A 16,603-nucleotide genomic window follows, 5' to 3' on the forward strand; every position below is an offset into this window, starting at 1 on the left:
GCATAATGTGTGTAATGCATGTGTGATCCCCTTACATCTCCCAGACGCAGGCAGGTCCCCAGGCTGTGTATGACGTCCTCCGCCAGGTCAGAGTGGTCTGAATCCCACACCAGCCCGATGGACACAATCTCCGGTGAGTTCATCAGCACCCGGCGGATACGCAACACTTCCCCACAGTTACTCTGGGATGGAGGGAGGGAGAGGAGCGTGTGATCAAACAGGTTTATTCATCCTCTGTTATGAGGCAGTGTGACAGCGGTGTACATCGCTAAAATCATCCCTTCATTTGGCAGTGATGAACACACGCACACGCATGCAGACACACACCCGGATGAACTGAACAGTAGGAGAATTAGGAGCAGAGATAAAAAGGCAGGGAAAAGATATGATGAAAGCACTGTAAGAGAGAATGACAGAGGAAGAAGGACTGTGCTGAGTTGTATTTTGTCCCTTGGGCCTTCTGTTGAGTTCAGAACCGTGTGTTCTGAATCCTTCCTTTGAGTCATGACCCACCGCAGAGCTGGTGCGCACACACACATGCACACACAAGAGCATGCACGCAGTGCTGGCAGAGCGGGCTCGGAAACAGCCTGAGAACACCCTGGCAACCAGACACTTTGCCAAACACAACACACACACACACATATGCACAACAAACACACACAGAAGTCTCCCTTTGTGGGCGGCGGGCTGCCTCGCGCTGGCACCAGAGATGGCAGGAAGGTATTTTGCCAGGGTCTGCTTCTCAATTCTCAGAAAGGGACACAAACACAAGCCAGGGAGCCGCAGCCAAACAGCACAGCAACTGAGACACGGGCTATCTGTTAGCTTAGGACACATCGACGGGACACACAGCCTCAGTTAGCTCCCTGTACTGTGTCTCTGCTGAGAACAGCCGGTGACAACATCATTCATCAAATGATCGTACAAACAGATTCGCTCTGCTTCATAATACAACATTGATCTTGCAGTCTCATCTCTGAATTTTATATGCAAAGATTTCTTTTCTTTCTCTTTTTTTTTTGCTGTGGCTATGCAGACCTTTCCAAGGGAGAGTGAGTTATATAACAGTGCTGCTGGTCAAAGGATACTGTAGGTTTGCAGAATGCTGATCGTGGCATTCTTTGGAGCAAAATGACACAACTTTAGGAAAATGTTTGTGCTTATGCTTCCTCACGACTCATACAGCACCGAAATAAAGAGACAATCCCACTTTTATCAATGTAGTGACAGCTGAGGATGCAGTCTGTTGACAGTGAACAATGAAATCACCATACATCAATACAGAGGTGGAAGGTCACTGAGTGCATTTGCTATACTTCCGTTGAGTTCCAGATTCCGTTCTTTTTACAACTTGGCCATTATTTCCATCAATCATGATTACACACACAAGTTTTTTCTGGAATCAGGGAAAGCCGAAGTCCATCAGTTGATGAAGTCGTAACCAAGGGAACAGTTTAAACCAGATTCTTTAAACCACTTAATTTGGAGGAAGAAATTAAAAGTGACCACACCTGAACTGTTGGCACACATCTACAGCAGTCACAGTTTGGGTTGTAATTTTGCCGTTCGCCTTCGTTTTCTCTTTCAAATAAGTTTAAGTTAAAACTTGCCTGACTGCATGTGGTTCTTACCATGTCAATTCCTCTTTGTACCCAGATCCAAGCAATTTGGCAAGATTAAATTCATTATACCGATAAGAATCTACAGAAATAAAACCCTGAAAACGGTTTCACGAAAGTATTTTGAAGCACTATTAGTCACTAATAGTCGCAGAGTCACGTTTCACAAATAATTGTTGCTTGCAAATTGCTAATACATTTGTGAGCCCTTCACGGCTGTTGCATGCTCATGCATGGGTCACAAGAGTGGCTTTTTGTTATTTGTCATTAGTTTAATGTGTCAAAAAGGGATTTTTCATGTTGCACATTGTAGTTTGCATGTTTCAAGTGTGGTGAAACAGGTTCACGGTTATAAAAAAATTTAATTAATCTTTGAAATACTTGTGTTTGTTTGCAATGTTTTGTCCTATTTCTCTGCACTGAAAGCTAGAGTTACTTTTAGATACAAAACATATGGTCAGCTTATAAATATAATGTACTGTTGCAGACTAAACTAGTCTAGTATATATATCAGTTCTGCATCAAACAGCTATATAACAATATTTAAAAAAAAAACATTAATCTCAAAATGAGAAGAGATGACTTCTGCCAAATTTAGCTATTAGCTCATTAACATCTGCAGTCCCTGGGCAGGGACATACACAGAATCAAACAACATTGCTAAATCCTAATTGGTACATGGATGTATGTGACATCCCTTTTTCCAACACAGTCCACATCAAACCAATGACAAGAACACAGACAAAAATACAGAAATCTCACATGTGAGTGTTCAAGTAGGATCTTACCACTTATAGTAAGACGGGCAAAATGTGATTTTATTGCCTTCAAGTATAAAATTTGTGTATTGATATTATAAAAACTGAAACTTTTTCCACAGCATCTATATAATCAATTATTCAAATTAATTTTAGCTGACAACTGAACAAAAGTCGTGTATCCAGAACTTCACTGTTCCCTCTGTCAACTCTTTGGCACCAAGCAAACATCTTCACACTTTCCTATCTTCAATCTGGCACCTACAGTATCTTCCAGCAGCCTCACCGCCATCCAAATACCGTCAGTTTGTTTGAGCAAAGCCTGGTGTGGTATTAACAAAAGATCAGGGCTGCAAGTGATGGAAGATAAACAGAAGCAGGTTTTTGTGTGACTCCCACAGGGCTGAACGCACAACGTCAGCGTTTGGGCCGTGAATAAGCGAATGGTGTGTATTAATGTAGCTAAAGCGGTGGAGGTTGTGGTGGGGCTGCTGCGTGAGGAGAGGGGCAGCTGAGGAGGCTCTTTGTGCAGATACTTTGGCAGAGAGCGACCAGGCTGGATCTATTCAGCAGCAGCACTTTCCCATGTGACAGCACAACACAAACCTTCAGAACAAAGGCATCACAGACGTTCCTCTGTCCACCTCCGTCACTACCTACACCTCTTCTTTCTTTCTCTGACTGTAATATCTCTTCAGTCTCTTCCATCTACCAGTTTTCATCCAAAAATGCCCACACATTATTTTTAGAATGAACATAATTCAAATGATTTTTCACAGCACAACCAACTGTTCTTTTGTTTCATGCTGCAAGAAGATGGTAATAATTGTGGTTTACTGTAAAGGAGGTCGATGATGGCAACTTAAAAAATGCTTCCGGTGATAGAAAGTGCAAAGAAAAATGCGGGGAAAATGCAAATGAGATATGATTAGATTATGTAACAAAGACCCAACATGAAAGAAGGGGAAAAAACAAAAATTATGAAACTATCAAAGTGATTACCCTGAAAAAAAGATATTTTTAATTGAACTTCACCCTACTTTTATAAATGTATTTATTATTCTATTTTTTGATATTAAAAAAATAATATATTTCTCTTTCTTTTTTAGAAAAGCAAAATCCAACTCATACTGGAAAAAAAGCTAATGAAGACAAAAGGGGACTACAAACTAAAAGTTTAAAGCACAATTTATTTTACAGTATTTTACAGTTTTGTACATTTTTGTGTGTGTGTGCAGTATGAAGCTGCTGAGTGTGCACATTGAAACCTGCGCCCATGCATTGTGTGAATGTGTGTATGCGTGTGTGTGTGTGTGTGTGTGTGTGTGTGTGCTCTCACAGGGCAGTTGCGTAGGTCTCCCATGTTGCTGGCGTTGCGGAGCAGTTCTCCAAACATGTCCGGTGTGGGTTTCTCTCTGCACTCCAGCATCCTCACCGCCTGGTTACTGCAGCATTGAAAACACACACAACAACAACAAAATTACACACTCAGTGACACTCACTGTGACACTCACTGTGTGTGCTGCCTGGAATGAGACAAAAGCTTTTGTGAATAGAAGAAAACATCTATTGTCAAGCCCAAATGTGACTTGTGGCCACCAGAAACATTGTCTCCATTCTTGTTAAGTTTGTCTGTTTTGTGGTGCTGTGCAGTAATCTGCAGACAATTGTTTCCTTTCCTGTGGTATTTATGGCTGAAAATCAGTTGAAAATATTATAATTATACATTGTGTTATTCACTGGCCTTGTGTATTGCTTAGGCAACCACTCACACACCAACTCTGTGAAGGCCCAAGGGAAAGTTTTCATAGAGAAAAGAAGGAAAAGTAAGAACAAATCTAGATTATACAGTCATTAAGGCTGTGAAGAAGATCCCATATTCTAAATCCTGTCTGTCAGAATATGATCTTTGACCTTCCTGAAGTGGTAAAAGCTAAAAGACTATATCCCCACAGGGAACAATAACAGTACAGAAACGTTATTATTGTTATGCTCATTAAAGGAGACCTTCATTTACAACTAATCATTCCATGAAAAAAAAGCTTTACTGGTGGAGCAAAAAGTATTTTTGAGACAATCTCCTTCATCAAGGCTTAAAGCAATGATACTTTAATACTGAGCTGCATTTATCCCTCTTAAGTACAATTGTCCTCTGAAGGACAAACTCAAATATACATTATTACTGAGTGCGAATACCAAATGAACTCCTGCGAGCCCATCTGCAGCTCGGTACCATGTATGGGATTATGTGTGCAATGAATCAGCATTGTTTTGTTTTTGTTTTTTTTCTGGTGAAGTATTCCTTTAAGAATAACGATTTTAAAAACCATCCAAATCTCTCCTCCTCCCCCCTCTATCTCCTCCTCTCACCCCTTCCATTAGCCTGAAATGAACTCAGCCTCTTCTCCACTCTCTCTCACTCGATTTCAACCCTCGCTCGGCCTCACCTCTTCAGATGCACAGGCAGATGCGAGGCTGAGAAAGCAGAAACAACAACCACGCACCAGCCGGGAACACACTTGTTTACTTACGTCTGAATTGTGCTTGAACCAGACATTTGTTTTGTCTTTTTGTTGCCCTCTGATTATCTTACTCATGTTGACTTTTGCATATTTGGCTATCTCGACTGTAAACAACAGGCTCCACTAAGGGTAAAAATAGCTTGGCAGCGCTAACAGGCACAAACACAGAGCAGTGGCACCGCTGTGCCCCACAACTACCTTGACACAGTGTGTTTATTTGTACTTTTGCCCCCCATTCATCCCTCTATTTCCTCTGCCGTGTTCCATTTCCAAAAGGGATATGGAGTGATATATCCTCTTATTTCCCTCTTGTTCGCAGTCTTTCCGACCCACTGTTCCACTTATAGATTTATGTCGCCCCCTGGGTCTACTGAATCAAACAGCTGATTGATTACTTCCCCTGTTCCTTATTTCATTGACTGAGAGCGTGTGCGAGTTTTATGTAACAGCTCTGAGGATGCACACACGGGCTTCTCCTGTACATGGATTTACCTGAGTGTGGGTCTACCTGAACACGGGAGAGACTGTATGCACAAGCTCACCTGCTCTTGCATATGCATGAACATACACGTGTGTGTGCATAATGAGTGTGTGTGTGTGTGTGTGTGTGTGTGTGTGTGCATGTGTGTGCTCAGAGTTGAGTGTTCAGCAGGGACCCGTGCAGGGAAGAAGAGAACACGCTGTACCTTCCTTTACTGCCACCCAGCCTCAGCTTGCTGCCAGATTTACTGCAGTGTGTGTGTGCAGTGAGTGTGTGTGTGTGTGTAGGTGTGTGTCTGGTCTTACCAGAGGGATGTAGTGGAGATGTAATGAACCATCTGAATGAAGGGCAAGGGGTCTGATGTGGCTCCACAGCTGTTACACACACACTGCAAACACAAAAACATCCTCAGAATCATCGCAGGACATCACGTTCTTTAAAAATGTTTGTGTGGACAGTTATTTTTTAATTAAAGCCCCAAAAGTGAGCCGCGTAACAGCTCTTTAAAGCGATAGAGGGACTGAACAATCTCCTACCTGTTCGAACAGAGTCATGGCAAACTTCTGGTGTGGTATACAGTGTTTGGCTGTGCAGATGTCCTCTCTACTCTCCGCACTGATGTGGAAGTGGATTCGCATTAGGAGATTCTCCTAAGAAACACGTAAGGCAAAATGGACATCAATTAATATGTGTTGTGTGTCAAGTCAGCATATGTGCTTTAAAAAATATTGAAAAATACTGTATTGTGATATTTCATATCGATTGTCAAAAACACATTGATTATTGTGTTTAAACCCACAACTGCTAGATAGCAGTGTTGTAAAATGAGGGCTATTAAGTTAAATGTTACAGCCACTATGACAAACACAAATGCAGATCCCACAGTTCTGGTTGCATTAAAAAATAAACTTTTTTATTTTCTGCATATGGTTGTGTGTTCTTTATACTATGACAGTTATGTTTTTTAAATCACAATATATCGTCTTGCAACAGTATCACAATATATTGAATCGTAACTCCTGCATCGTGATATGTATTGATTCTTGCCAATGCACAGCTCAAATGTGCTTGTTTATATTGTATACATATGTACAGTGTGTGTATATGTATGTATGTATAAGTGTGTGTGTGTGTGTGTGTGTGTGTGTGTGTGTGTGTGTGTGTGTGTGTGTGAGTGTGCGCTTGATCGTTCCTCTCTGTTGGTGCTCTTGTTAATCTGACCGTGGGAGCAGCATCTATATTTCATAAGAAGCCGACGGATTCCCTGACTGAACACATTTACTACCAATCGATCAGACAGCGGCTCTCATGCACACACATAAAACACACACACACAGTGGAGGACTTTAAGGCAGAAAGAAAGAGGCAAAGAAAGAGACTGAAAGTGGAGAAGAGAAAGCGACAGCGAAGAGAGGAGGACAGTAAGGAAGTGTAAAGACATGACAATAATAACACAATAATAAATACAGTAAAGTAGAGCTGATAAATGTTTCCAAGTCATTAATCTGGGAGTCACTGATAAATAACATTAAAATTCAACAATATATCATGTAAAAGCCACAAAAATATCAAAATCAGTATACTTTTAACTTTGGTAAATTTAAAATTAAATTTTAACATTGAAAGTTGTGAATAGAACGTATAATCACCTTATGAAGTAGATCAACTTGTTAGCAAACTGTTGCTTATTTATCCAGGAAATACAAAGCAACATTATCCTTCATTTGGAGTTGTGCTTCTGGCCACCAATTTAAGTTCAAAATTAATTATCTTTTAACTATCTTTTTGGCTTAAAATATCAAGTATACCTCACAACATAATATAGTTATATCTCACAAACACAGTGAGTGAAAATAAAAGTTTGCCTGACAGAAAACACATTTCTTTGAGGTTGGTGTATTGGATATCCCTGGTCCCCGGAAGATTTCTGACTGCAGTGAAGATGGGAGTTCCTCAGACACTCAGATAATCCTTTAGGCATCCCTTCACCTCTCCCGTGTGTGTGTGTGTGTGTGTGTGTGTGTGTGTGTGTGTGTGTGTGTGTGTGTGTGTGTGTGTGTGTGTGTGTTGAGTATCAGACTCACAAAGCACTCTGCAGCGTCGTCCATGATACCCAGCTGAAAACGTTGTTCGTCTTGGAAAGTCTTGGCCAGAGCGCTCCGCAGTGCATCTGATGGCAGCACACGCTCACTGCTGAACTGGAACTGAGCAAAGATACTCTGCAAACGCACACACACACACACACACACACAGAAATACATTAATTCTTTATTTCACTGCTCCAAATATATACTGTGCAATATCACTGCATTATTTGAGTGGAAACTTACAGTATGCGTCCATGCACATAGACTGCATTTACGTCTTTGTGTGTTTATTTCAACTAAACTCTGAACACATTTGTCCTGTAAATCGGCCCCATGTTCTTTCAACTGACCCATAAAACAGAAACAGTGGAACTAGTTGTCAACTTGTCATGAACCAAAGTGCTGCACAACAAACCCAGACTGGACTAAAACAAACGCCACAGCCGAGCCGCACAGCTGGCCTCAATATCAGACCATATCAATAATAAATGGCATTTGTACTGCACTTTTCTCCGACAAAAACAGCTCTCAGAGTGCTTTGTAGCAGTAAAATAGAAACCAAATCAAACTGTTGCAGGGGGCTCAGAGAGAAAGCTAGGCCACTGAAGTGTGTTTTGAGGGCAGTGTTCAGAGCCTGGAGAGGAGGATCAGCCAGCTTGGCGAGGACGGGGACGTTTACAATGTTTACATCCATGCCGGTCGAGGCGACTGACAGATTATGACCCTATATAGCAGGGGTACAAACTCAAACTGGCATGGGGACACTGCTGGTGTTGTCATCTCATAGGAGGGACAAATGAAGGCCCAAAACCTGATCTCTTCTTATCAGCCGTTTGCAAACATTTGCAGGCATATTTTTTACCTTTTTTGACTTATTTTATGCCAAATAAAGTAATTTTTTTTTAAACAGAATTATGTTTTTAATTGTATATGAAGGGGTAGCTTAAATTCATATCAAACAACTAGAAAATAAAAGAATAATAATAATTGTGCAAGCTGGATTTTATTATATTTTTGACATCATGACACAGGCCCCCAGGCCGGCAGTTTAAGGTGCCTGCTATAAAGTTTCGTTATTATTACACCTGTCATGGAGGTTATGATGTTGGTCCTATTTGTTTCTCCCATTAGTTAACAGGATATCTCAAAAACTACTTGACACACGTATAAGAAATGTGGTGAAGAGCGATTTATCTACACAAATTGTTTGTTGGACTGGACTTTCACATATCATAGCTCCAAAACTACTGGCTTTTTATTTGCTTGTGACCCCCTACAACAAGGCAATGTCAGCAGGTGTGAGAAGTCTGTGAGTCTTGAGTTTTCACCTCTAAAACTCACAACAGATGGTGTCATTTGAATAAATGTTCAAATTCTGAAAAGACAAAGCAAACCAAGAATAAGATTACATAATGAGGTACCCATGTGGCTTTGGGGGTTAAGACGCCAACAGTCTGACTCCTTTCCTGTCAACCTTCAATAATTAAATAAATTTTATACTATTAGATTAGCGATGAATACAGAAAGAGCTGAACTTTGTTTTACTTTTTTGCTTTCCTTTTAAGCATCTTGTGACCCTTCAGATTTGTCTTGTGATCCACTGTAGAGGTCTCTACCTACAGGTTGGAAATCTGTGGGTAGAGTCCTAAACTCGTGGATTATTCCATATGAATATAATAAAGGCCACACATGTTCCCATATTAAATAATTTTGCAATGACATTCAAAAACAATTGTATACATAAAAGATGTGGTTGACCTGAAACTATTATTCTAATGTACTTGGTATTGCATTTTGATATTTTACTTTTTGATTATGTATTATTGCCACATTCTTGTGGGCGTGCCTATTTGACTCCAAACAATATGGTCAGAACTCACATTAAATTATGCAAAATTCATCCTTTAGCAAAGCCCTAATACTCCTGTACAGCATTTAGATTTCTCCCAAACGACAAGAATTTCTAAACATGTTGTTACCAAATGAGACATTGAGATTATAGTGTTGCCTTGGTATAGGCGTGTGTTCTCTGAGTTCCTAATAGTTATTGTTATTGTCGTAAATAGCAGCAGTAGTCGCAGTAATAGTAGTAGCAGTAATAGTTTTAGTAGTAGTCTTGGAAATGACTCATGTCTTGCTCATGTGGGTTGATCTAGATTAATCTGTACTTTAAACGCTGTTATTTAAGTCTAAACATGGATACAAAAAGTAGTGTTCAGTTCAAGCAGAGGCAGCGAGAGTAACTAACTGAGTATGGACTGCAGAGAGCTGCAGACGTCTAAAGAGGGAAAGATAAAAGCATGGGTAACTTTCTCCAGACTGCCAACGGATAAAAATGACCTAATTTTTTTGTTGGTAAGAATTCTCCGCTGGAAAAAGCAAAACCGAGCCACTATTTTTGACCAACACTAAAATGGCCCAAGACAGAAATAAACACAAGTCATGTCAGAGCGGTGGTTGGTGCTCTGCTGGCTTTCTGTCCCAGCAGTAATTCAATCACTGATTAGATGGCTGGACTGAAAACCAGCAGGTGCTCTGTGTCCTGCAGACTGAGAAGCACTGTATTAAGTGACAGAAAGATATTCTCACAGTCACACCTCATCAGCACATGTGTATATGCACACACTGATGTAAAATTACGCAGTTTTGTTGCAACCTTTATTTTATTCATGTTCATTTTATATTTTATTTAATTTGTTTGGTTTTTTGTTTGGTTGTTTTTTTATTATTGTTAATGTATCTTAAACACACGGTATGTACAGGGCATCTATCCTGTGCATGTGAGTTAATGTGAGGATGGGATTATGGGGATCAAAGCAGATGCTGAAAATTTGTCATATGGTCTTTTTTCATTTTTATTTTATCTGTGTCACATTTCTTAAGAAAACAATAAAGTATCCACAACTGAAAAAAAAGGGTAAAATCAAGCACAAAACATTATATATATGTCATATTAGCAAGAATGACTAATGTGTATATTGTTTAATCAAATATTGATTAATGGGTCTAGAATCTGAAGTTACTGAATTCATGAAGGCAAATAATGGAACCATAATGTGTAATAAACTGCCGACGCCATGCTAAAATAATATAGTGTTGCAGCAAAGTTATTTCAGTGACATTCTACAGTCAGCTTTGTATAAAGTTTTAAACAGCAATGTAATAAAATGTTAAAATATATCAATTGAGGTTTATGTTTGTCACTCACAACTCTGTCACAAGCAACCAAGGGAAGCAGCTCACTGAACCAGCAACGAAGGAAACGGTGCATTTAGACAAGTTTCAGTAAAAAAATTAACATTTGTTTGGACAGTGGAGAAGAAGCTAATGCTGCAGTGGTGATGTGAGAAACAAATATGGATGTTTTATTACTTTCTTGACCATTTAAACATTTCAAAACTAAACTTTTAAGAACCCTTTTAGGGAAATGAGTGTTTGATAATTGGAACACTCTGGGTGGACTACCACTTCAAAATAAATGTTTAAATATGAATAACAAAATATACTAATGATTTTAAGTTTAAATATTATTAATTTAGGGCTGCAACCAACGTTTAGCAGTTTTCTTGAATAATAATTTTTTTGTTCACGCCAAAACATTTCAGATAGATAAGATTTTAAATTTGCTGCCATAAAGAAAAAAAAATATTTACTGCAGCTGAAATCACTGCAGCTCTATAATAATAATAATAATAATAATAATTACAAAAGGTAATCGGGCAGAGGGTCACTACTATTATGTTACAATCGAAAACACTCATATAAACTGTTGTTGAAATGTTAGGTACATGATGCAGGAGGAGGCACAGTGACCGAGTGGATGTCAGACAGCAGTACTGATGGAAAATACAGCTCAGTCACGTCAGGTGACAAGTGGGCTTTCAGTAGTTAACACAATGGCTCCATGTTAAGACAATGTGTGTAATTAGTAGTAGTTGTAAAAACACGGTTCATTAATCACAAGCCAATCAGCGCTTAGGAAAAAGGCCAATGTATGTAAGGTTAAGAACCCAAACCTAAAGATTATGTTCATATACAACAAGAGGAATCAAAAAGAATTAACATTATTGTCACATACAACCATACACAGTACAACATATAGTGAAATGTGTCCTCTGCATTTAATCCATCCAAAGTACTGGGAAACTAGGAGCACTGGGCAGCCACTGCACAGCACCCCGGGGCCAACTCTGGATCTAAGCCAGTGGCTTGGTGAAGGGTACTGACAGGTGAATAGCGTACATGTTCTGATGATGGGTGACACTGGAGAACCTGGAGGAAACCCACACAAACAAGGGGAGAACATGCAAACTGCACACAGAAATCAAACCCAGGGCCTTCTTAATGTGAGGCGACAGCGCTAACCACCGAGCCACCGGGCTGCCCTTACTAATTTACATTATCATCAAGACATTGAATGTATTAGCAAAATGTTTACTGCCAAAATGTATAAGGATAATATATGCATAATTGTCATTGTCAACATCAGTGTTTCCTTTTCCTCCCATATCAAGTCCTGGCATGTTCTGACAACTCAAAACAAGTAGTAAAGCTTAGGAAAACATCGTGGACCTATTTAGATATTGAAAAAGTCACTACGGACAAGAGTACACTGGTTTAGTATTGCACTCATTGTCAGACTACATTGCCTACATTACCCCCAATGCATCTCAACAGGGAAACAATCTCAGATTTGGGTGTGTTATGCAAGTAGCAGCTCAGGTAGCCATGAGCCATTAGAGCAGAGCTGAGGAGCAAATGGCTTCATGCAACTTTTTCAATGTATGCAGTAACACTCCCGAAGACCAGCAAACAGACTTTGATGTGTAAAGTCATTGAGTGGTAAAAATAAAGAAGTATTTTAGTGCAGGATGCACACTGCGGTCTCCAGTGTCACCACTTTCCAACTTAACCTCTTCCCTTTGAATTCGGTGTAGTACACTGTAAGGATGTCACATTTTCTGGATTTACAAACCTTAAAAACCTTTAGTCAGTGAATGTAATCCAGGAAATTAGTAGTATGTGTTCTGTAGGAGGACGGTTGAAGCACCTGTTGTTGCTGCCTGAACCTCTTCAACTGAATATGACATTAAGCTCACTGGTAATGAGGATCTTCCAGCCAAGTATACTTCTCAAGTCAAGCTTTAACATCCTTGCATTGTTTCCTGGACAAAGTCTCATAGTTTTATTTGATGTTTTCATGTAACACTTCAGAACCTGTATTTGACATTTCAGAATCAGTTTACCAAGATGGCTGTGATCATATGGAGTGAAAATGTTATGAAACAATAGGCTTCAAGCCTGTGAGTGTGGCTGAGTGTGTGCAGGCTGAGGGTTGGCAATGGGAAAGGTAATGCAGTCGTACTGTCAGTGAGCAGAGTGTGTGTGTGTGTGTGTGAGAGAGAGAGAGAGAGAGAGAGAGGGAGGGAGAGAGAGAGAGAGAGAGAGAGAGAAAGGGAAACAGAGAAAGAGAGAAGAGGAAAAAGGGACTGTGCGAGCAATAGGGTGTGTGTAAGTGAGTGCGTGTGTGTGCTGACTGCAGCAATGCGCCAAGGAGAATGGAGGGGGAATATACCCTACAGAGAGAGGGAGGGAGGGTGGGAGAGGAGAGGAGAGAAGGAGGGAGGGGAGAGGAGAACAGGGAGGGATGAGGCAGAGTGAGTAAGAAAGGGAGGTGTGCGTGCGTGTGTGTGTGTGTGTGTGTGTGTGTGTGTGTGTGTGTGTGTGTGTGAGTGTGTGTGTTTGCATGTGTGTGTGTGTAAGCACTGGTCTAAGTGTGAAGACAGGAGCAATCTACACCAACTCCCACATTCATTCATCTTTCTCTTTTCTTCTCTCCCACTTTCTCCCCTTTTTCTTCTTCACTCCTTGCAGAGTGTGTGTTCAGGTATCTGCATCTGTATGTGTGTGTGTGTGTGTGTGTGTGTGTGTGTGTGTGTGTGTGTGTGTGTGTGTGTGTGTGTGTGTGTGAGAGTGCTTTGCTGTTGAGAGAGATAAAGTGTTGCAGTGATTTCTAGAGGGATAGCCACAGGCTGCCTCTGAACTTATGTTTACTACAAGGGCGGGCATCTTTATCTGCTGCAGATAAACCGAAATTCACACACAATCCCTCCAAAATAAAAGAACCCATAATCATCATTTATCTCTTTGGTTCTCTAAAATGGATGTTTGAAAATTTAACACGCCATTAAAGTTCATTTGGTGCGTGTCTCGCCCTGTTATTCAAAGACTTTTATCTCCTTTGCCGTGGGGACCACAGCTACAAACAGACTGTAAGAACAACGTTACATGTGTTCGTTTCTGAGAGTCAGTGACAGGACGGTTAATGAAAACTGACAGGAAAATGTGAACACTTAACACGGTGACAATACCTTTGATTTGTACACCCACAGCTGACTCACACACAACATACCCACCAGCCTGTGTGTGTGTGTGTGTGTGTGTGTGTGTGTGTGTGTGTGTGTGTGTGTGTGTGTGTGTGTGTGTGTGTGGCATTCCAGCATAGAAAGACAGATTTGTGAGCACCTCAAAGTGCATGTGTGTAGCAACCTCACGTGTGCAGCATGTAAGTAAGATTTGTGTGCATGCGTAGGTGTGTCTGTGTGTGTGTGTGTGTGTGTGTGTGTGTGTGTATAGCTTCCCAGCGTGGGCTCTGCTGGCTCAGCGCTTTCAGTCAGCCAATTAATTACAGAGAAGCGCTGGAGACAGAACAGCGTGTAGAACACACACATCGACACTGCTACACACACACATACACACACACTACTACACTATAGCACATTACACACAACACCTCCCTTCGCTCAGACACATATTTGTCATCATTGATGCAACAAATGGCTGGAGCAGAGCTGCATAAGGCTCGTTCATTATGAGGGTTTCATGATGCTACAGATCTTCATCTGTTTGGTTATTCTGTATCAGCAGCCGCTGGAAACACAACAGCGATTCAACCTCAAACTACCTTATAAAAAGCGATTACATGTGCTGTTTCTAAACACTTACTGTGAGGCAGATCTTTACTGGGCAAAAGTGTCTGGTGCATAGTACGTGATGCGTTTAACACAATGGTGGAGGAAGAAGAAGAAGCAATGCCACATATAAAAAAAAAAACATATAACAAGTGAAAGTCCTGTATTTAAGTAAAATATCTAAGTAATTTAAATAAAAGTTCTACTTGTGAAGAAGAGTTAAAGGGAAATAATGATGGCAAAGTAACAACAGAAAAGAGAGCAGAAGATGTTAAACAGGTAACAAACCAAAGAAAGGGGATAAACAGAGAGATTATTGGTGGATGGTCAGTTTAAAACAATACACAGGTGTCATTATTGTATTGTGTACATATTACACCAGTTTTGCTGTTGGAATTGCATAAAGAGGCAGATACCTTTCTTTGTTTTGTGTAGGAATGCTTTTTTGCTTTCCCTTTTTTGAAACAAGTAATTAAAAGTATTGTACCCGCTGCTCCCCTGCTGTGTTTATTAGGAGACAGATCTCACCAACCACCAGGTATATCCAGGGCATAAAGATGGAGGAAAAGAAGGGGAAAAGATGTCATATGTTTGTGTGTAAAGTCCTGAAGTGTCATGGGACAATACACACAAACAGTGCCAACGGTGCAATGGAGTACAAGTACAATGAAATGTAATGGGGGAAATGAAGAAAGTCTCCCACAAGATAAACACGAATACCTCATAAATACACCACTAAAAAATGGCTGAAGAGACAAAGAAAACCACACCACCAACAAACTAGAGTAACAGGTGCTGCTTTAGGTCTACAGTAAGACCAAAGTGAGACATTAGAGAACAAAGCGAGAGCGTTTTTACCTTTAAAGCGCAGAAAATACATGAGTCCTCCATGCACTTGTGTGTTGTCAGCTGTCGAAAGCTTCTGCGGAAGATGTCGAGATGCCACAGAACCTGAGAGACAAAACACACACATTTAAGTAAATAAGAGAAACTTCAAACCTGGATATACTGTATAATTATTTTTATTTTTTTGACTGGGACACTCCAGGCTCTACTTTAAAATACATGAACTGGGTTTTTAATGCAACTTGTGTGTTTTTCATCAGAATGTGGCTCGAGCAATGAGGTTTTTTTTTAGCCCACTGGTGAACTACTCCAAAAGTCCCATTTACAAATTAAAAATGTGATCTGTATCTAGATCAGTGGTTCCAAAAGTGGGTACCACAGCACGCTGGGGTGCCTTAAGGACAGGCCAAGGGTGCCAAAAGTTTTGTTAATTTCTATATTTTTATCACAACTTTTTAATAATGTTTCACGACACATGACAAATATGGCAAAACTGACTTACATTAGCCACAATTATACATTTTATCAGAAATAAGCAACAAACATTGGAATCACTATTTTTAAAAAGCCTGTTAAGTATGCAGTTATGCTGTTGCTAAGATTGGTGACATGACAGCTCATGGTTGGCATAGGAACACAGCATGCTTTCTGGGTGCACAGTAGTCAGAAATAGCGACTGACAGAGCAAATGATGGAAAATTTCAAAAGCAAAGGTTATTAAGACAGAGCGCCATGCAGTAGTGCACTGTAACTGAGTACCATAATGAGTATTTCCATTTTATGCCACTTTACACTTCAACTACATTTCAGAGGCAAATATTTAACTTTAGTTTTCAGGTTACAATTTTTAATTCCCTTTAATCTCCAAAATGGGTGATTATGAATTAGATTTTTTTTCTGATAAACTGAAGAATTAAGTGTTCCTTTATGAGTTGAGAAACTTCACCTTAAATATAGTATTTAAAAACCCTCTTGGATTAGCTGGAAAATGCATTGTCACAACGTGGTTTTTCTGAGCTAATGAAACGTTTTTTTAGAGATATGTGTTTCTCAGAGGAGAGTGATACTACAAACATATGATGATGTTTCAGAATATGATACATTGCTATAGATTGCCCATCAGCATATAAAGTAGTTAAAATGAGCTCAACCTTGAACATCCACAGCAGCAACACACATTCCCGCAGCTGTAATATTAATCCAAAAACATCACATATAATATAAAATCCTGACAGGGACTGTTTTCCTGCACAACTACCTACTGTTGATACAAATAGTAGTTGCATACTTTTCCTTAAAGTCCCCCTCTGCTCAAA

The 16,603-nt window shown here is 40.0% G+C and overlaps 1 protein-coding gene across 4 annotated transcripts in view; it reads right to left on the reverse strand.

The window, feature by feature from the left end:
- usp54b (ubiquitin specific peptidase 54b) overlaps positions 1-16,603 on the reverse strand; it is a 56,089-nt gene that overhangs the window by 19,255 nt on the left and 20,231 nt on the right. For all 4 annotated transcript variants that reach the window (XR_007886916.1, XM_051418169.1, XM_051418170.1 and 1 more), the window contains exons 3-8: positions 15,300-15,392; positions 7,468-7,602; positions 5,920-6,033; positions 5,689-5,771; positions 3,720-3,825; positions 36-182 (exon numbers count right to left, since the gene is read on the reverse strand). Coding sequence is in view for 3 of the 4 variants with exons in the window: in XM_051418169.1 (XP_051274129.1) it covers positions 36-182; positions 3,720-3,825; positions 5,689-5,771; positions 5,920-6,033; positions 7,468-7,602; positions 15,300-15,392 (678 nt within the window). In the remaining variant the exon portion in view is untranslated. The remainder of the gene's footprint in view (positions 1-35; positions 183-3,719; positions 3,826-5,688; positions 5,772-5,919; positions 6,034-7,467; positions 7,603-15,299; positions 15,393-16,603) is intronic.

Source organism: Dicentrarchus labrax, unplaced genomic scaffold (genome assembly GCF_905237075.1).
Source record: "Dicentrarchus labrax unplaced genomic scaffold, dlabrax2021, whole genome shotgun sequence".
NCBI lineage: Eukaryota > Metazoa > Chordata > Actinopteri > Moronidae > Dicentrarchus > Dicentrarchus labrax.